Genomic DNA, 20,322 nt, shown 5'->3' with positions numbered 1-20,322 from the left:
GTCTGATTGGGTTCCGCTTCGATTCCGTTTGAGCAATTTTTGCACAAGGGCGACACCTTCTGGTGTATGGTGGAACCTCGATGACGTTTCGCCGAGTTTCGCCGAAGCGGTTTTATTGTTGATTTTTGGCAATCAAACGTCAAAATGTTAGGAAAAAACAAGTTGGAAAACTTGTTCGTTCCTGTTTTCTTTCGCGCCTCGTGTTTTAACGGAAAAACATATTTGCCGTGGAATTAATCGGACTGGTGAGTTAAGCTTGTTATAATAATATATCGAGAAATTAAAAAGAGAGATGTGAGCCGGTAACATGGAGTGAAATTTTCGCAGCTGTCATGGAAAACTTCACAGCAGCTTGACAGAAAGTTTAACTCCATGTTGCACTTTTAATTTCTCGATGAAATAACAGTAACAGTTTATTTCGATTTTTTCAAGTTTTTCCCGCACACGAACAGAAGTTCGGCCACAAAGGACCTCAATCGGGGTTTGTCGCAACAGCAAGGATCGTTTCATCTCCGAGGCGTTGGAAGCGTTGCAAACATGGCGGGAGCTTCCCTTTTCGACACGTCCCAGAAGTCCTCGCTGTGGATCGAGGTGGCGATCAAGTGTTTCCGGCAGGTTGTGCTGGGGGACGGGCGGAAGGCGGCTTCTAAACCACCATCAACGCTTGCAAGACTGCGGTTCCGGTTACCCGTCTGTCCCTGCTGCATCTGCTCAAGCAGCTACTTCGTGAAAATTCCAGCCTGACACAGGCCCGCCTCAGCCAGCACAGCGTGCGTGACCACACTCAACAAAGCACACACCATCCTCCATGGCAAATAAGGCATCGCGGAATTTCATCGCTGGGGCACATTAAGAGCACGGCGGTGGCGTCCACGTCGACGTCGACGGCCTGTGTGACGGGTGTAAAGTTCGAGCATCACCAGGATCGTCCTCGCACCACCGCGTCTGCTGCCGACATGAGCTTGATAGAAAGTGGCGACAACACGTCGGAAGCAACCGAAGTGGCCGCCCTTCCTCACGCTCACGACAAGAACACGCTAACCTGCGTCGTGGGAGGTACCAGACGTACAAACGGGTGGTGCAACCGCCGGTCCGCAATGCTTCCAGCAGGCAGCTTCCTTCATCAAGTTCCTGATGCAGTACAGCCAGTTTGGTCCACCGAGCCCGACCCAGATCGTCAACCTAATGGAGTAGCACGACGTCAGTGGCAAGGGATCCGATAGTTGACCGGGGCCACCAACAATGACGTCGTTACGGATTGCACCGAGGAATACAGACTGTCCTGTCAGTGGTTTATGTTTATTTTAAAGAATAATAAAAATAAGAGGGCTGGGGTTGGGTTCGTGTTAGGCGTTTCAATTAGCGAGAAATTTTAATAATAATGAATAAAATTCGATCAAAATAAGAAAAAATAGTTCAATCAACCTCTCTGGTTGAATTCAAATTAATTTTGGATTCAACCAAAACAAAAAAGAAAATCAAAAAGTAAAAACAAGAATAAGAAGAAGTAGCTGTCAAAACTAACCCGTCCATTCCGTTTCGATTCCGTTTGAATTCCACTTGAACCGATTTGCGGCGAAAACTCAAACGGAACCGGTTGTTGCGTTTGAAACGGAATGCGTTTTAGAATCTAAAACGAACACTGTTTCCCACTCAGCGCGTTCCGTTTAAATTCCGTTTAGAATTCCGTTTCAGCGAAAAAAGTTCGATTCGAATTCTAAACAGTGTTCGTTTTAGATTCTAAAACGCATTCCGTTTCAAACGCAACAACCGGTTCCGTTTGAGTTTTCGCCGCAAATCGGTTCAAGTGGAATTCAAACGGAATCGAAACGGAATGGACGGGTTAGTTTTGACAGCTACTTCTTCTTATTCTTGTTTTTACTTTTGATTTTCTTTGTTTTGGTTGAATCCAAAATTAATTTGAATTCAACCAGAGAGGTTGATTGAACTATTTTTTCTTATTTTGATCGAATTTTATTCATTATTATTAAAATTTCTCGCTAATTGAAACGCCTAACACGAACCCAACCCCCAGCCCTCTTATTTTTATTATTCTTTTAAAATAAACATAAACCACTGACAGGACAGTCTGTATTCCTCGGTGCAATCCGTAACGACGTCATTGTTGGTGGCCCCGGTCAACTATCGGATCCCTTGCCACTGACGTCGTGCTACTCCATTAGGTTGACGATCTGGGTCGGGCTCGGTGGACCAAACTGGCTGTACTGCATCAGGAACTTGATGAAGGAAGCTGCCTGCTGGAAGCATTGCGGACCGGCGGTTGCACCACCCGTTTGTACGTCTGGTACCTCCCACGACGCAGGTTAGCGTGTTCTTGTCGTGAGCGTGAGGAAGGGCGGCCACTTCGGTTGCTTCCGACGTGTTGTCGCCACTTTCTATCAAGCTCATGTCGGCAGCAGACGCGGTGGTGCGAGGACGATCCTGGTGATGCTCGAACTTTACACCCGTCACACAGGCCGTCGACGTCGACGTGGACGCCACCGCCGTGCTCTTAATGTGCCCCAGCGATGAAATTCCGCGATGCCTTATTTGCCATGGAGGATGGTGTGTGCTTTGTTGAGTGTGGTCACGCACGCTGTGCTGGCTGAGGCGGGCCTGTGTCAGGCTGGAATTTTCACGAAGTAGCTGCTTGAGCAGATGCAGCAGGGACAGACGGGTAACCGGAACCGCAGTCTTGCAAGCGTTGATGGTGGTTTAGAAGCCGCCTTCCGCCCGTCCCCCAGCACAACCTGCCGGAAACACTTGATCGCCACCTCGATCCACAGCGAGGACTTCTGGGACGTGTCGAAAAGGCTCCCGCCATGTTTGCAACGCTTCCAACGCCTCGGAGATGAAACGATCCTTGCTGTTGCGACAAACCCCGATTGAGGTCCTTTGTGGCCGAACTTCTGTTCGTGTGCGGGAAAAAACTTGAAAAAATCGAAATAAACTGTTACTGTTATTTCATCGAGAAATTAAAAGTGCAACATGGAGTTAAACTTTCTGTCAAGCTGCTGTGAAGTTTTCCATGACAGCTGCGAAAATTTCACTCCATGTTACCGGCTCACATCTCTCTTTTTAATTTCTCGATATATTATTATAACAAGCTTAACTCACCAGTCCGATTAATTCCACGGCAAATATGTTTTTCCGTTAAAACACGAGGCGCGAAAGAAAACAGGAACGAACAAGTTTTCCAACTTGTTTTTTTCCTAACATTTTGACGTTTGATTGCCAAAAATCAACAATAAAACCGCTTCGGCGAAACTCGGCGAAACGTCATCGAGGTTCCACCATACACCAGAAGGTGTCGCCCTTGTGCAAAAATTGCTCAAACGGAATCGAAGCGGAACCCAATCAGACAATCTGTTTAGAAAATTTCGAAGCAATTTTCGAAGCGGAATTCGAAGCGGAATGAACCCGTCTAGCGGAAAGCGGTTTGATTGGGTTAGAATTCGAATCGAACTTTTTTCGCTGAAACGGAATTCTAAACGGAATTTAAACGGAACGCGCTGAGTGGGCAAGAAGGTCAAGAAGGAATTTTTCTGTCAAGAAGGGCTGCGAAGTTAACCCTCTACAAACTAACCCCGCCTTTAGACGGGCTTCGATCTAAGAAATCGCCAAAAATAAATTTTCCAACCGATTTATGATCTTTAACAGTCAAGACCCGAAGAAAAAAATTTCCCTGTACAACCCGAAGCCTGCAAAATGCTTTACAGTAAATTTTCGCAGGCTTGGGAAATATGCAAAATAGCACCAAACTTCAATGTTTTATAGTGTTTTGGAATCTTCAGAATGTCTACTTTAAGGAAAAAATGCAAATTAGTGGATTTTTGGGCGGGGCTCGGGGGGGAGGGGGTGAACGAAAAAATATCCGAGCAAAATGCGTTACAGTAAATTTGTAAAATTTATATCTTATGCAAAACATGACCAAAACTCAAAGTTTAATAGTGCTTTGGAAAGGTCTTAAGAATTCACCTGAACTTTATGTTAAAAATTCAAAAAGACTACGTTTTCTGTAACGTTTTACTGAAAAAGTTAAGTAAACATTTATTGTTAACATCAGTAGAAAATAAAAACATGACTTTTCATTTGAAACATAATCTTCTCCAAATTTCATGAATAGTCAATCTGCAACAAAATTGAACCGATTCAGCTGAACCGGTTCATCCAACCGGTTCAATAGTACCGGTTGAACATTTCTGGCACAAAATGTAGCATGCGACATATCTAACTCTTTCAAATTGCCTGAAAAGTCATTCTGTAACAAAATTGAACCGATTCAGCTGAACCGGTTCATCTAACCGGTTGAAAAGTTATGATTCCTTAAATTCTTTAATATTTTTAAATTCTTTATATTCTCTAAATTCTTTCAATTCTTAAAATTCTTAAATTTTTTAAAATTCTTAAATTTCTTAAAATTCTTAAATTTCTTAAAATTCTTAAAATTCTAAAAAAAAATTAACATTCTTAAAAATTTTAAAATTCTTTAAATTTTTTATTTTTTTTTTATTCTTTAAATTCTTTAAATTCTAAAATTCTAAAAAATCTTTAAATACTTTAAATTCATTTAATTCTTCAAATTCTTTCAATTGACAGTATATAAGGGACCATCCATAAAGCACATGGACACTTAAGGGGGGGGGGGGGGTATAGGGTTTGTCCACGAGGGGTGGGGGGAGTGTGGTTTATGGATGGTCCCTAAGGGGTCCACACTCGATTATCCGAAGCTTCGATTATCCGAAGGTTTATATAGGCATCAAATTCGAGTCTGAAACAGCATATTAGTCAAATTTGAATATGTTATTGCATTTTAAATTTAAAAAAAATGCATTTTTTAATATGTCTTGGAATTAAAAAATCTAAATTATTTTAGAGTAGTTTATTTGTTTGCATTGGAAAGAAGAACTCTTAAAAAATTTAGAAAATTTCAGGGTTGGAAGTTTAACTTGTTTTATGTGACTTTGCCAATGTCATTTTTTTAGGGGCCAACTTTGGCTGTGTTTTTTACTAACATTTCCTATATTTTCAGTAAAATGAAGTATGCAGTAATTTTTGTAGTGTCCCAGACTATGCCTCTACGCAATTTTTTGGAATTTAAATGATGATGGTGCCATTCTACAGGCCAAAATGTGAAAAACATGCAAAATATTGAAAAAGTAACTGTAAAAACGTGAAATAATTAGATAGGCAGAATGAATTACTAATTATATTAGGTGGTAGAATTGGCCTAATCCTACTAAAAACAAACATAAACTTAACTAAAGATAAATAAAAATTAAAATACAAAAAAAAACAAGAAAAACATAAAACAAGAGAAGGAAAGGTTTTCGTAGAACAAAAGTTGCTCAAAATGACCTCCTGAACACGGGAAAAATAAATATTTTCGAAAAAAATTTGGGCTGTAGAGGGTCATTTTTTTTATTGATTTAAAATACCCATTTTAAATCCTTTGCGGTCGTACAAAGGGTCATTTTACTCGGAAAAATAAGCTTTATCGGTGTGAACAATAATATCATAATAATAATAAAATGAAGCTTAATTTTAGGACCCAATTGCACAATTTAAAAAGTTGTGAATTTGAAAATTAAACTTCTTCAAAATTCAATAATTCCAATATTTTAACTGCAGAAAATTATGAATTTCTTTACTTTATTTTTTTTTTAATTTCAGAATGTTAAATTTTTTGAACCAATTTATTTTTATATACTTATTTGCATTTGTATTTTGAATTTTCAGAAAAAGGAAAAACCGTACAAAATTCAATTGCTTAGCGTCAATCGGCACACTACTAATCGCTCAAAATTTAGAAGAGTTAACCCCCAAAGATCTATTCCAATCGCTTTTTCTCAGTTATGGGCAGTTTATTAAAGTCAAATCAAACCATCAAATAAGCTAGAACAAATAATCAGAAAAATCCACCAAACTCCTCCCCCTCCCCGTCCTCATCGTCGTCATCGTCCTCCTCCGTGTCGGACACAACGCGCCGCTTGATGCGAACCTTGCGCGCGCGCTCGATCCGCTCCAGCTCGGCGTCCGCAAAGTCCGCGCACAGTTCCTCCAGCTTGCGACAGTGCCGTACGATGTAGCTGGCGCACGCTTCCGCCGTGGTGCAGCGAATCCCGAGCATGGTCAGCTTCCGGAGGCGCTTCAGCTGCTGGCAGAACACGCGCACCACTCCGTCGTCCAGATACTTGAGCCAGGCCAGGTGCAGTTGCTCGAGGCGGGTGCAGTTGCGAAGCAGATTACACATGACAGCGTTCGGACACTGGATTCCGTTCAGGGTGAGATGGCGCAGGTTAGTGAAGGGGGTCGCGATCGATACGGGGAAGCCCAGCTGGCAGTCGTCGAGGGCGAGGCGTTCGAGTTTGGGCGAACGCTGGAGGAAAGGGAGCACGTCTCTTGTTTGTACGTCGCTTAGGGTGAAATGCAGCAGGTTTGGGCAGCTTTGGCCGAGGAAGGAGACATTTTGGTATTGGCCATCGATGGCGAGCGATTCGAGCGCCGGCATGGTGGCGAGGAAGGAGGTATCCAACGGTCCGATAACGGTCAGGGAGAGGGACTTCAGGCGGGGCAGCAATTGACCCGTTGCGTTGAGCATCTGTAACTTTAAGACAAGTGTTAGTTTTGGACAGAGGGAACCCAACTCATCATTACCTGAGTGTTGTTCACGGTTACCGTTAGCATCTCCAGCTGGGGTTGCATCCGGCAGAACCTGGTCCACTGGTCCAGCTCATCCGGAAAGTTCTCGAGCGTGATCGACTTGAGACGCAACTGTTGCATCCCGCCAAGTTCGGCCAGAAAAGCCGCCCCGCTAAACTTTCGAGGCAGATCGAGATGCTTCAGCGTAGTTTGCAAGGTTCGGATCGCGTGCAGAATATCCGTTTGTGCCGGATCGAAGCCCGTATTCAGCGTGAGTTCCTCCAATCGTGGAAACAAACGTTCGAACCCGGCCAAGCAGTCGCGCCACACCTTTCCCTCGTAGCTCGCGTGGCAAACCGTCAACGACTCCATTCGCCCCAGCTGAAAATCCGGTTCGTCCGTCCCGCTCAGCTTGACACTGTCCAGCACCAAGACCTTCAAATTCGGCGTCGCCCTCAACATCCCGTACAGAACCCCCAAAGCCATCCTGCAACACTCCAGCCGCAACTCCCGCAACTTCAATCCAACATCCGCCCACCACCCGTCAACCGTCAGAATCGAATACTTCCGCACAGTCACCTTCACCACCAACGGCGGCAATCCCGCCGGAACGAACGCCCCATCAATCCGGTCCCGGTTCGTCCGTTTATCCCCCACCAGCCTGACGTTGAACCGGCCCATCAGCGTGGGGCTGCCGGCGATGACGTCACGCCAGCACTGGCAAACCAGCCGCAGCCGGAGCAGGTGCCGGGGTTCGGAGACGTACCGGAAGATGTACTCCCAGATTTCCGGTGGGAAGCGCGGAACCGGATCGGGCAGCCGCGGACGTTTGACGGCGCGGTTCGGCTGGTGACGGATTGTAAAGACGGTGGCGGCGTCATCGTCGTTGGTGGCCCCTTTGGGGCGTTTCCGGGTGCCGGAGGAGCTCATTTTTGAGTTTTGTTTCGAGCGATCCGGAAGCGCAGGAAATTGTTGTCAAGACTTGTGGAAAAACAATGCACTGTTAGTCAGAATCAATCGGAAAGTTATACAAAAGTACACATAAATACAAAACGTGTCAAACTTTATTTTTCATCAACCGCTTTTCTTGAGCATCGAAAAAGCGCGCCAAAATCTGCAGAAGCTTTTGGTCAACGATGCCAGAATATTTTGTGAGAAATCTGTATTTTTTCTGGACATAAAAAAAATCTGTATCATGTCGAATTCGGAGTACACTCAAACCCCGATGGTTTGACACCATCTGTTGTCAAACGAACGGGGTCACTTTTTAGTTTGACACCTCTTTTGCACGAAGTTCACACACACTACCAAACTTTTTAGATTTACTATGACTCAAGGTATTGTGGATTTAGCTCGTAGCTGGATTTTCTGGCATCTTCTCACGGTCATTGGAAACGGTCGTGGACGAGGTCGTGGATAGACCTAGGGGTTCCCAGTTGGAGTGAAAAAATTCAATTTATAGAAAAATTATGGATTAAAATTTTGCTTTTTTATCACTTCTCCGACATCAGGAATAATTGTTTGAACATGCTCGCAATTTTTTTATTCGGTCGGAAAAATATTATTTTTCTTAAAAAACTTTCATTTTTAATTACATGATCACCCCTAATTCTGGCTCGATGCCGCCATCATGCGACCGCGTGCTCCGTTTGTTTGTCAACAAAGCTGCAGCTGAACGGTGAGACGAAGTGAGGGGGGAAGAGATTTTGACATTTTTATGCCCGCATCTGGCCCGCCGCCTATTTCATCGGTCACTGAGTCGCCGGTCGTTTCCAGTGACCGAGTCTGTTAGGAAGGCAACCTCTGCCAACTAAACCAACCCTGTACCCCGGAAGTAGTACCAACCTGACGGCGCGAGTGTAGCTGTCAAACATCATTCTCAAGTAAAACGTTCTCGAATAAACACGCGGAAATTTTGTAGTCGAACTTAAATTCGTTTTAATTTCGTTTTTCCGCTGCCATTCCGAAAACCACTTTAGGTTTTGGGCCCGGGTAACGTTTCGGTTCTACCGGTTATCGCGGTCAAAGTGTTTTCGGTGATGGACGGGGACAAGTCGGAAAAGTTGTTCCTTCCGTTCTTTGACGGCACCAACTACAATGCCTGGCGGTATCGGATGCTGTCCCTCCTGGAGGAACGCGAGTTCCTGGAGTGCATCGAGGCGAACGTGGCAGATGTTCCGGCGCTGAAGGACGAGGAAGGTGATGACGCGGCCAAGCAGCTGGAAAAGGCGCGGCTGCGGGAGAGGAGGACGAAGCGGGATCGTTCGTGCAAGAATCTGATCATCTCCCGGATTAACGACGATCAGTTGGAGCATGTCCAGGACAAGACCACCCCCAAGGACATCTGGGACGCGTTGGAGCACATTTTTCAACGGAAAAGTTTGGCGCGCCGGATGTACCTGAAGAAGGAAATCTTGACGCTCGCGTTGGGGAACACGTCGCTGCAGCAGCACTTCCTGACCTTCGACAAACTGGTCCGGCAGTACCGTGCGACTGGAGCGGACATGGACGAGCTCGACGCTATCTGCCATCTTCTTCTGACGCTGAATGCGAGCCCCAAGTACGCTGCCGTCGTGACGAGTCTGGAGACGCAACCGGAAGAGCAGCTCTCGCTCGAGTTTGTGAAGTGCAGACTACTTGACGAGGAGACGAAGCAGAAGAGCGTCCAGATTGTGATCCCGAAGAAGGAGGAGACGGCGTTCGTCGGGGCGAAGGCGCAGCAGCAGAAGCCGAAGCAGAAGAAGAAGCTGCGGTGCTACAACTGCAAAGAAGAAGGACACAAGATGTCCGACTGCCCGCAGAAGAAGAAGAAGGAAGTGAAAGCAAGTGCAAACATGGCGGAAGAACAAAGTGCAGTGTGTTTCGCTGGGTTGAGCAGGGGGGAAAGTGTTCCGGAGCAACCAGTGACCTGGTACATCGATTCGGGCTGCTCAGACCATCTCGCGAACGACAAGTCCTTGTTCGTGGAACTCGAACCACTGAAGTGTCCGGTGGAGATTGCAATCGCGAAGAACGACGAGTGTATCGTGGCCAAGTATTCTGGCAAGGTGAAAGTGATCTCCAAAGTGAACGACAAGGACATTCTCTGCACGATTGAAAACGTTCTGTTTGTGCCCGAATTGCGTTGCAATCTCTTCTCGGTCATGCGTGTTGACGATGCGGGAATGCGTGTGACCTACGCCGAGGGTGAAGTCGCGATCTACCGTGGGTCGGAGCTCGTCGCGAGTGGAAAACGAGACGGGAAGCTGTACCGTTTGAACTTCGTGCGCGCGCGCGTTGGCGAAAACAAGTCGATGTTGACGTGCGGACTCGTGCCGAAGAACGTCCAGCTGTGGCACCGTCGGTTCGGCCACTTGAACGCGAAGTCGCTCGACCAGCTGATTCGCCGGGACATGGTCTCGGGTTTGAAGCTCAACGGTGGGCAGAATGGCAAAGAACTCGTTACGTGCGAAGCTTGTGTGCTCGGCAAACAAACCCGGAAGCCGTTTGCAGTGCGCGAAGGCAAACGTTCGTCGCGAGTGCTCGAGTTGATACACTCGGACAAGCACTCGGATGTGTGCGGACCCATTTCGCCGGACGGCTTGGACGGAGCGAAGTACTTCGTGACCTTCATCGACGACTGGAGCCACTTCGTCGTGGTTTACCTGGTGGAGGCGAAGAGCGAGGTCTTCCGGTACTTCAAGATGTACGAGGCCATGGCGACCGCCAAGTTCGGGAAGAAAGTGTGTCGGCTCCGCTGCGACAACGGCGGGGAGTACAGAAGCAACGAGTTCGAGCAGTTCTGTCAGGAGAAGGGCATCCAGGTGGAATGGACGGCGCCATACACACCCGAGATGAACGGCACAAGCGAGCGGTTCAACCGCACCCTCGTCGAGAAGTCTCGAGCCATGCTCGAGGACAGTCGTGTTGACAAGAAGTTCTGGGGTCAAGCGATCCAGACAGCGGCGTATCTGACGAACCGCAGTCCGTCGAGTGCGCTTCCTCCGGATGTGACGCCGTACGAGCAGTGGGAAGGTAAGAAGCCTGACGTCTCAAGTTGCGTGCCTTCGGCTGTCCCGTGTACGCGCACGTGCCGAAGGAGTTGCGGAAGAAGTTGGATCCCAAAGCTTGGAAGGGGATCTTCCTCGGATACACCCGCGGCGGCTACCGGATCTACAACCCAGAACTGCAGCGCATTGTGCACACACGAGACGTGGACTTCCTGGAACTGGAGAAGCCCGAACACAAGGCGAAGTGGAACGACGCAGACGTGGCTCTGTTGCCGTCACCTGAGGTCGACGAAGACTCGATTGCGGCCGATGACGAGCAAGAACCGGAAGAAAGCCAGGTGGAGACAGACGAAGAATACGAAAGTTTCCAGGAGGAATCCGAAGGTGAACCACACGAGGAAGAGCCGAACGTCGAGAATCCGCCAGAACCAGGACCGAGCGGCGGCAGGCCGCAGCGTCCGCGTAATCCACCGGACTGGCACAAGGACTACCAGGTCGAGTACGCAGCTTTCGCGCTGAACGCAACCAGCTACGTGGACGATGTCCCGAGTTCGCTGGCTGAGGCGCGCAAGAGAAGTGACTGGCTGAACTGGAAGGCGGCGGTGGACGACGAGATGAAATCGCTTACGAAGAACGGAACGTGGACTCTGACCAAACTCCCGGACGGCCGAGCCCCCGTGAGCTGCAAGTGGGTGTTTGCAGTCAAGCGCGGATTGGATGGAGATCGAGTTCGGTACAAGGCGCGCCTCGTGGCACGAGGTTTCAGCCAACGCAAGGGATTCGATTACGGGGAAACCTATTCGCCCGTCGCCAAGCTGGACACCCTGCGGACGGTTCTTGCCGTTGCCAATCGTGAGAAGCTCGTCGTGCACCAGATGGACGTGCGCACGGCGTTCCTGAACGGAACCCTGGAAGAGGAAATCTTCATGACTCAGCCTGAGGGCTTCGAGGAAGGGACAGATCTCGTTTGTCGCCTGAAGAAGTCGCTGTATGGCCTGAAGCAAGCATCGCGCGCCTGGAACGAGCGGTTCAACAACTTCGTCGTGGATCGTTTGAAGTTCGAGCGGAGCCTGAACGATCAGTGCCTTTACACACGAAAGGACGAACGGCAGACTTTGATCATCGTGCTCTACGTCGATGACATCGTTATTGCCGGCACGACGCTGAAGGCTGTGGAGACGATCAAACGCTGCTTCTTCAACGAGTTCGACATGACCGACGTCGGAGAGATAAAGTGCTTTCTCGGGATGCAAGTCGAACGGAACCGGGAGGAAGGCGTGTTGCGGATCAGCCAGAAGCAGTACATGGAGAGTTTGCTGCGGCGATTTGGGATGGAAGACTGCAAACCTGTTTCCACTCCCATCGAAAGTCGCCTGAAGCTGCACAAGGGCACGGAGGAGGAACGGACGAGTCAGCCCTACCGAGAGCTCATCGGGTGCCTGACTTACGCCTGCCTCACCACAAGGCCGGATCTGGCAGCAGCGGTAAACTTCTTGAGCCAGTATCAGAGTTGCCCGAATGAAGCGCACTGGAAACACCTCAAACGGATTCTGCGCTACATCAAAGGAACTCTCGACGTTGGCCTTGTGTACCGGAAGAACTTGGAAGCGCCAACCGTGGAAGTCTTCGCCGATGCAGACTGGGCGAACGACGTGCTGGACAGAAGGTCGGTAAGCGGTGGGATTTTCAAGGTGTTCGGATCGACGGTGGCCTGGATCACACGGAAGCAACAGACGGTCTCGCTATCTTCGACTGAAGCTGAGCTCACTGCGCTTTGTGCTGCGGTGTGTCACGAGTTGTGGCTGGGACGTCTCCTGCAAGATCTCGGATTCAAGCCAGAAGAACCGGTCCGAGTTCACGAAGACAACCAATCAACGATCCGGGTTGCGGAGGAAGCAAAAGACTTCGGGCGTCTCAAGCACGTTGATGTCAAGATTCACTTCATCCGTGACCTCATCAAGCAGAAGCGGATCAAGCTGGAGTTCATACCGTCGGCGAACCAGCAAGCGGACATGATGACGAAGGGGCTACCTGTAGCAGCTTTTCGCAAGCAGTGTTCCGCTATCGGACTGGAGCGTTGCAACGGTTGAGCAGGGGTGTTAGGAAGGCAACCTCTGCCAACTAAACCAACCCTGTACCCCGGAAGTAGTACCAACCTGACGGCGCGAGTGTAGCTGTCAAACATCATTCTCAAGTAAAACGTTCTCGAATAAACACGCGGAAATTTTGTAGTCGAACTTAAATTCGTTTTAATTTCGTTTTTCCGCTGCCATTCCGAAAACCACTTTAGAGTCCAGCTAGGAACTGATCTTACAATATGTAGATTAGTCTAATCTGCAGTCATCCCTCACCCTCTCTGGCTTGCTCTCGCCGCCGCTGCTGCCCATTTGATTTTTTTCTTGAGCGGTTCCTTCCGAAATGCATATCGAGGTTTTTAAGCGAAGATGGCTTTCGAATGGTGAACGTCCGAAATGTCAAAATCACGCAGTAGCACCAACATTAGAAAAAAATATGTGGCTGTCATGCCATGTCACAATTTTTTCGTAATGTTGGTACCACTGCGTGATTTTGACATTTCGGGCGTTCACCTTTCGAACGCCATTTTCGCTTAAAAACCTGGATACAGCTTTAAGGCTAGTATGCAGATCGGAAGGAAAGGGGTCAAGAAATAGCTTCACGAACAGCAGAACAAAGGAGAGGGAGCGATTTCTTCACCCTCTCTGACTTGCTTGCGCTGCTGCCCATTTGATTTTTTTCTTGACCGGTGTAAACACCGAGCCAGGTAAATACACCGGATTGAAATAAAACAAATCACTGGCGGCTAATAATCATATTTATTGCCGCCACCACTCGCGTGCCCGACCGCGTTCCACTCTGATTGTCACTCACTAACTCTTCTCATCTCTAGACGTCAACCATAGTTGATCTGTCAGCCAGTGTTGACCAGGGTTAGATTCCTACATCCCTCTCTTCCTTGAAAATGATAGATACTTCACAATTGATAATTTAACAGTTTAGTAAACTAGCTTGTCCTCATAATTGCCCTGATCTGAACAGACGAGTGGATTTATTTTTAATCTAGTATTTGTTGATAACAATAGTATTATAATCTTATATCTTTTGCTGAGTCAAACGAGCATTTATGTTTACAGTACAATCTCTTGTCACGCCCTTTGAACTTTGAACTAAGCCGTTACACTCAATGAAGTTTTGTCCTTTCACTCTCCTTTCTTAGCTGTTCAATTTAATTGTTGCTCCGTCACATTTATTAATCTTGTAATTGTAAATCCATAATTCACTACAGTTAACCGCTATCCTATCGATCCAGTACTACCTCCTCCTTCACTTAAAACAATTTAATTTAAATTTAATAGAATGCTAAGCGTTTCCCTATTTTCCTATAATTTGAGCAAATTTACTCAATAAATTAATGAGTCTAAAATCTTGTACGCAGCATTTTTCAGATAGTATTTTTTTTATAGATTCCAATGCAAATAATATTAGATTTTATAAGACACTTGTTTCAGCCTCTTTCTAAAAAAATGACTTGTTTTTTTTGTTCCCTTTGTTTTGAGTCCGGTAGATTTGAATGAATAAAGATAATCCTCAACTATCGTTTCACAATTCTATGTCTTAAAACAATAACAGTCGCTCAAATAAGTTATTTGCCGAAACAAGCTGGAGCAGTCCTTTGCGCTGCAAGAGCTGATGGGAAAGTACCTATGCCCTGCAGTTAAAGTCTTAGCCTTCATTAACTAACTGACAAATTTTCTGTGATATAAACTTAAGCTTTCCTATCCTTTTTCTTCTCCCCTAGCAAAAGTAGCAGTTGTTTTAAACAGTTTTATCTGCTCTCGCTTAATTAATTGAAATTACTGAACTTATTTCGTCCAATAATTGTTTCTGAATTATTTTGTAGCTGTACGTATCTCCAAAACTCTGCATTTTGTAATTAGTTAGGCAAAATGTATTATGATAAGTGCAACTAATAAACATGAATTGAATATAAGTTATTTCTCATTCATTTTCTTATGGAGTTACCGATTATTAACAATTTCACGGTGCCTATCAATCAGAGCCCCATGCATTAATACTCCTGTCACACATTCCCCAGCATTTAATCAACCCCATAAAGCAGCGTCTACAAAATAACTTACCACAACACCTAACTATTTCTACAATCAAATTATAACGGAATTGGATCCGTCAACCTGACAATTCTGGAATACGAAGACAACTTCGCACCCCCAAACAGAACCCTATCTTGCAACCATCCTCCTTCAAATCTTAAGGACCCCCTTAGTTCATCAGCAGTCTCCAGGTGAGCCGCCAGCCAACTCGGCTCCGGGTCGCACACACTCCGTCCAGGTCGGCACCCCGCCCGCCTGGCTCTCTTGCCATGCGCACGACCCAAAGGATCCGGTAAACCCAGGTGACTCTCTGAAAACCCGGTTTACCGTTGAGCTGCACTAGCTCGTGGTTCATCCTTCTCCTCTGTGTGTTGTTCACGCGGAATTCGGCCTAACGCAGTAAGACCTCTCCGAACGAAATACGTGTGCTGGCAAAACCTCCTCCTCCTGTGACCTGTTGCTAATGAAACTCAGTAATAAAAAAAGGTATTTTGTAGGTTTAATCACTGATTGTGTTATAGTATTTAAGAGCAGGTTAAAGTTTGGCTTTACAACTTCTACATTATTAGAACACAATATCTTGCCTCTTGTATACGTTTGATGAGTACATAACCTTAACGAATTAAAACAACCAACAAAACAAACCTTCCGCTTTAACGTTCCCAGATCTTTTATGGCCCCTATTGTAAGATTCTGCTCGCAACTAGGAGTCTGAAGGCTTGAATGGGGAGAGCACCCAAACCTCTTTTTACTCCTTCCACCCACGGATTCGATCTGACGACCCTTGGATTGCAAGTCCAGCCGCCGACCAGCGACTCTTCCAGGAGCAGGTTTGGTTTGGTGTTTTTTGTTCGTATATCAGGAGACGACTTCTACGCCTGGAATGACTCTACGGCCTAACAACAACTAAGGGCGAAGACCAACGTTTTACTCCCCATCCGAATGGAAGTCATTAGAAGGTGGAAACGAACCCTGATCATCCGCTTACAACGCGAATAGCGTAACCATTCGACCACGCCTGCACCCAAACGAATTACCAAATACCCTAAACGTTCCTGTTACTTTTCAATCATTTCAACTGTTAACTTGTGCAAAAATGATCCCTAATGGCACTACTGAACTTCCTTAAAAAATATCCTTGTAGTTTGTACCTTGAATTCCTAACATTAACAGTAACTGTTACTTACGACAATGTTACAATGATGACGAATAAAAATCTTTCTAACTTCACCTTTCGATGATCATACACAAGCCTGCAGCCCCTACCCCAGGCCTAAATATTAACAAGCCATCTATATGCTAGGCAGAGCGAAAATCCAGAAGCCTCCTCTTCAACAGGCTTCCCTGTAATCATCCACAAGCCATCTCTCCACCAGGCATGAGTGGACAATCACAAGCCTCTTCTCCCCCAGGCCATACAGCAGATATTCACGAGCCGTCTCTCCACCAGGCATGAGTGAACATCCACCAGCCTCCTCTTCACCAGGCTTCCCAGTAATCATCCACAAGCCATCTCTCCACCAGGCATGAGTGGACAATCACAAGCCTCTTCTCCCCCAGGCCTTACAGCAGATATTCACGAGCCATCTCTCCACCAGGCATGAGTGAACATCCACCAGCCTCCTCTTCACCAGGCTTCCCTGTAATCATCCACAAGCCATCTCTCCACCAGGCATGAGTGGACAATCACAAGCCTCTTCTCCTCCAGGCCTTACTGCAGATATTCACGAGCCATCTCTCCACCAGGCATGAGTGAACATCCACCAGCCTCCTCTTCACCAGGTTTCCATGTAATCATCCACAAGCCATCTCTCCACCAGGCATGAGTGGACAATCACAAGCCTCTTCTCCCCCAGGCCATACAGCAGATATTCACGAGCCGTCTCTCCACCAGGCATGAGTGAACATCCACCAGCCTCCTCTTCACCAGGCTTCCCAGTAATCATCCACAAGCCATCTCTCCACCAGGCATGAGTGGACAATCACAAGCCTCTTCTCCCCCAGGCCTTACAGCAGATATTCACGAGCCATCTCTCCACCAGGCATGAGTGAACATCCACCAGCCTCCTCTTCACCAGGCTTCCATGTATTCATCCACAAGCCAATATCCGGCACTAAGCCATCCCCCGGCACTAAGCCAACCTCCGGCACTAAGCCAACCTCGGCACTAAGCCAACCCCCGGCACTAAACCAACCCCCGGCACTAAGCCAACCCCCGGCACTAAGCCAATATCCGGCACTAAGCCATCCCCCGGCACTAAGCCAATACCCGGCACTAAGCCAACCTCCGGCACTAAGCCAACCTCCGGCACTAAGCCAACCTCCGGCACTAAGCCAACCTCCGGCACTAAGCCAATATCCGGCACTAAGCCAACCTCCGGCACTAAGCCAACCCCCGGCACTAAGCCAACACCCGGCACTAAGCCAATATCCGGCACTAAGCCATCCCCCGGCACTAAGCCAATATCCGGCACTAAGCCAACCTCCGGCACTAAGCCAACCCCCGGCACTAAGCCAATATCCGGCTCTAAGCAAATATCCGGCACTAAACCAACCTCCGGCACTAATCCAACCTCCGGCACTAAGCCAACCTCCGGCACTAAGCCAATATCCATAAAAACCACAACGGCTAAAATACTAACACCCCCAAGACCTACCGTTAATATTCACACACCATTCTTTTTACCAATACATAATAGAAATTTACTGCACTTAACATCAATAATTATCTTCCACATTTTTAACTGGAATTTCCACTGTTCGTCCAAGAAATCTACCCTAAAACCACTCTTTGCTGATTTTTTTTTAATTACCGTAACTAAACATTAACCAAAACTCCTATTGAACCTCAGCATCGTGTATCAGGTAAACATTGCACTTCCGCTAACCCAATTTTGGGTAATCTGTTTATTGCCAACTTGAATCTGAACCCCTTGATCGTGCATCATGAAAACAAAATTTCTCGAGAGTGCGCCCGTGCAGCACACATACAAACACGTTAACTCCGCGCGCGCCGGACCGGACATTTCACAATGAAACAACAAACACACACACCCTCAGTCCGGCTCCCCTTACCTTCTCTTCCTCTTCCTCCTGCAAAATATGTTTTCTCCTCGTCGCCAATGTAAACACCGAGCCAGGTAAATACACCGGATTGAAATAAAACAAATCACTGGCGGCTAATAATCATATTTATTGCCGCCACCACTCGCGTGCCCGACCGCGTTCCACTCTGATTGTCACTCACTAACTCTTCTCATCTGTAGACGTCAACCATAGTTGATCTGTCAGCCAGTGTTGACCAGGGTTAGATTCCTACAACCGGTTCCTTCCGAAGTGCGTATCCAGCTTTAAAAGCTGTTTCTTGACCATTTTCCTTCCGAACATCGTACTAGCGACGTCGGTACTAGCCTTAATCTGTGGGCAGGAAATGAGGGCGAGCTGACGAAGACGCGGCAACTGTTGGCAAATGCTGGCGAACTGGTCGTCGGCGAGGCCCGGCAGGAAGCGCAGATGGAGAAGCTCGAAGAGGATGGCTGGGTGACTGGGCGGGGAGGTCCGGTTCGGTTGCTTGTTATGATTTGGAATTAAACTGACGACGACCTGCAAATTTTGGCGCGCTTTTTAAAATTCAATGCACTTTATGACAGATTACGGTACTCAATTTTGGCTGCCCCTGAAAAAGGCTAATTTTTAGCTGCGAGATTTTTACCCACAATTCTGAGTAGTTCCCATCGATCGTACAACAGGTATTAATTTGACGTTTCTCAACGCTCAACAATGAGTCAACATCGGAAAATCGTGCGAGCAAGTTCAGAAAAGTCAGAACAAACCCCAGTGTGCAAGTAAAAGGTGTGAAAATTGCATCACCCGAAATCGTTTCCGTTGCAAGTGTTGTAAACTAAAAGAACAGATCACAAAATGGTTCGTCGTGGAAGGTCCGCTTCTCCGCCGCCGGCTGCGCGCAGGTGAGTTCCGAAACTTCCGGAATGATTGAGGTTAAATTCGGGTCGATAAAGGGGATGGTGCGATCTTTCTGGAACAGAAAGGTCACACGTTTTGTTATGTAATCGTTTTGCTGCTCGAAAATTTGCATGTTTTTGATGTAATTTTTGAAAATTTTAAGAGAAATTGATTAAGGTCCAAAGGTCAAACAAACATGACTGTTCTAGTAATTTCCATTTTGATGACGTCTCAGCAAAGGAAAAAAAAAAGTTCCACCCAGCCTACTGCGAGTCGGCTAAAAATAAACAAAGCAAATAAGAAGAGTCTTGTTTTTTGATTCTCCGGGTGGAATTTCATAAACATGTGAAATTCACTTGCAAATCAAAACATCACGCCACCTCACGTGACACGAATCCTCACGAGTCATCGAGTAAGCGTCGTCCAAGACACCGCCGTGTCACGACGGTGAGTCACGATTGTTTACGTCTTTGAGCGAGGATTACTAGATCATGGTGAACTTTGATCGGCTCTGGATAGCATGATGCAAATGACGAGTTAGATTGTTTTAGTTTGTCAAAATGCATAAATTTGTTTTTCCTCTCCTTCCCGCAGATCCCCACCGTCGGCTCCCCCACGTCAGGCCGCTCCGGCCCCACCACCACGCGCCGCCGCCCCTCCGCCATCCCAGCCGATGGTCCAGCACGCCCCACCGAGCGCGGTCGCTCCGCCGATGGCCGCCCCCAGCCAGGGCCCCGGTCTGATGGCCCAGATGGCCGCCACCGCTGGAGGAGTCGCGATCGGTTCCGCCGTCGGTCACACCATTGGCCACGCCATGACCGGCATGTTCTCCGGCTCGGACTCGAAGGAAGCGGCACCGGTTGCCCAAGCTCCGGCTCAAGTTCCGCAGTACGCTGCTGCAGCGGCCCCCGAATCGAACGCCGGCGGTCCGTGCTCGTGGGAGATTAAGCAGTTCCTGTCGTGCGCCCAGAACCAGCACGATCTGACGCTCTGCGACGGGTTCAACGAGGCGTTGCGACAGTGCAAGGTGCAGAATCACATGTAAACGGGTGTTAGGACCGCAATGGAACATTGGCCAAGGACTGCAAAATTACCGTAGTCTGAATGTGTAGTGTTCATTTCGAATGATTTTTAAATAATTTGGTTTGCAGTTTGAATAAAATTGTCTCCGATGGCCAAGTGTCGAATCGTTTTCCTGCAATGACCACTAATTCACTGTGGTTGTCTATAGAGCTAAGAGTAAGTCGATATTATTGTGTAATAATCAAGTTTTATATATTTGTTTCAAGACTAAGTTAATAAACAAGTAGTTTGTAGGGAGTTGATATGATTTTCTTTATTTTTGAGAGTATCACCAGCCAATCAGTGAATTAGTGGTTTGTCTCTCTGGATTATTTGCTTGTCACACAAACGTTTTATTTCTCATGATGACAACCATCCGAAACAGGAGCGACTTCCAGACTACCCTTTCTCGGTCTATCAGAACCTTGAATTACAGCTTTCATATTGTGTTTTTGACTATTCCAAAGGAATAAAACTCAAAAAATGAGCTAAATATTGTTTATTTATCTGAAAATGCTGTTTGAATAGCGTAAAAC

General features: G+C 47.0%; 2 protein-coding genes across 3 annotated transcripts; one reads left to right on the top strand and one right to left on the bottom strand.

The window, feature by feature from the left end:
* Positions 1 to 5,854: 5,854 nt before the first annotated feature.
* LOC6052317 lies at positions 5,855 to 7,627 on the bottom strand. 2 transcript variants are annotated; one of them, XM_038249791.1, is made up of 2 exons: positions 6,658 to 7,627; positions 5,855 to 6,607 (listed from the first exon to the last, which is right to left on the bottom strand). In XM_038249791.1, the coding sequence occupies exons 1-2, from the start codon at positions 7,570 to 7,572 to the stop codon at positions 5,909 to 5,911; spliced, it is 1,614 nt and encodes a 537-aa protein (XP_038105719.1). In that variant the 5' UTR covers positions 7,573 to 7,627; the 3' UTR covers positions 5,855 to 5,908. The 2 variants fall into 2 exon arrangements, with proteins under 2 accessions (XP_038105719.1, XP_038105720.1); XM_038249792.1 differs by having other exon boundaries at positions 5,855 to 6,601.
* Positions 7,628 to 18,522: 10,895 nt separating this feature from the next.
* On the top strand, positions 18,523 to 20,049 carry LOC6052313 (coiled-coil-helix-coiled-coil-helix domain-containing protein 2). The gene is made up of 2 exons (XM_001868571.2): positions 18,523 to 18,729; positions 19,319 to 20,049. The coding sequence occupies exons 1-2, from the start codon at positions 18,683 to 18,685 to the stop codon at positions 19,767 to 19,769; spliced, it is 498 nt and encodes a 165-aa protein (XP_001868606.2). The 5' UTR covers positions 18,523 to 18,682; the 3' UTR covers positions 19,770 to 20,049.
* Positions 20,050 to 20,322: the final 273 nt, after the last annotated feature.

Source organism: Culex quinquefasciatus, chromosome 1, assembly GCF_015732765.1.
Source record: "Culex quinquefasciatus strain JHB chromosome 1, VPISU_Cqui_1.0_pri_paternal, whole genome shotgun sequence".
NCBI classification, from domain to species: domain Eukaryota; kingdom Metazoa; phylum Arthropoda; class Insecta; order Diptera; family Culicidae; genus Culex; species Culex quinquefasciatus.
This window is presented reverse-complemented; position numbering and strand designations above follow the sequence as displayed.

Coding starts and splice junctions, on each gene's coding strand:
- LOC6052317 (XM_038249791.1), bottom strand. CDS start 7,572: ATGAGCTCCTCCGGCACCCGGAAACGCCCCAAAGGGGCCACCAACGAC. Junction 6,608..6,657: donor TAACCGTGAACAACACTCAG/GTAATGATGAGT, acceptor CTTGTCTTAAAG/TTACAGATGCTCAACGCAAC.
- LOC6052313 (XM_001868571.2), top strand. CDS start 18,683: ATGGTTCGTCGTGGAAGGTCCGCTTCTCCGCCGCCGGCTGCGCGCAG. Junction 18,730..19,318: donor CCGCCGCCGGCTGCGCGCAG/GTGAGTTCCGAA, acceptor TCCTTCCCGCAG/ATCCCCACCGTCGGCTCCCC.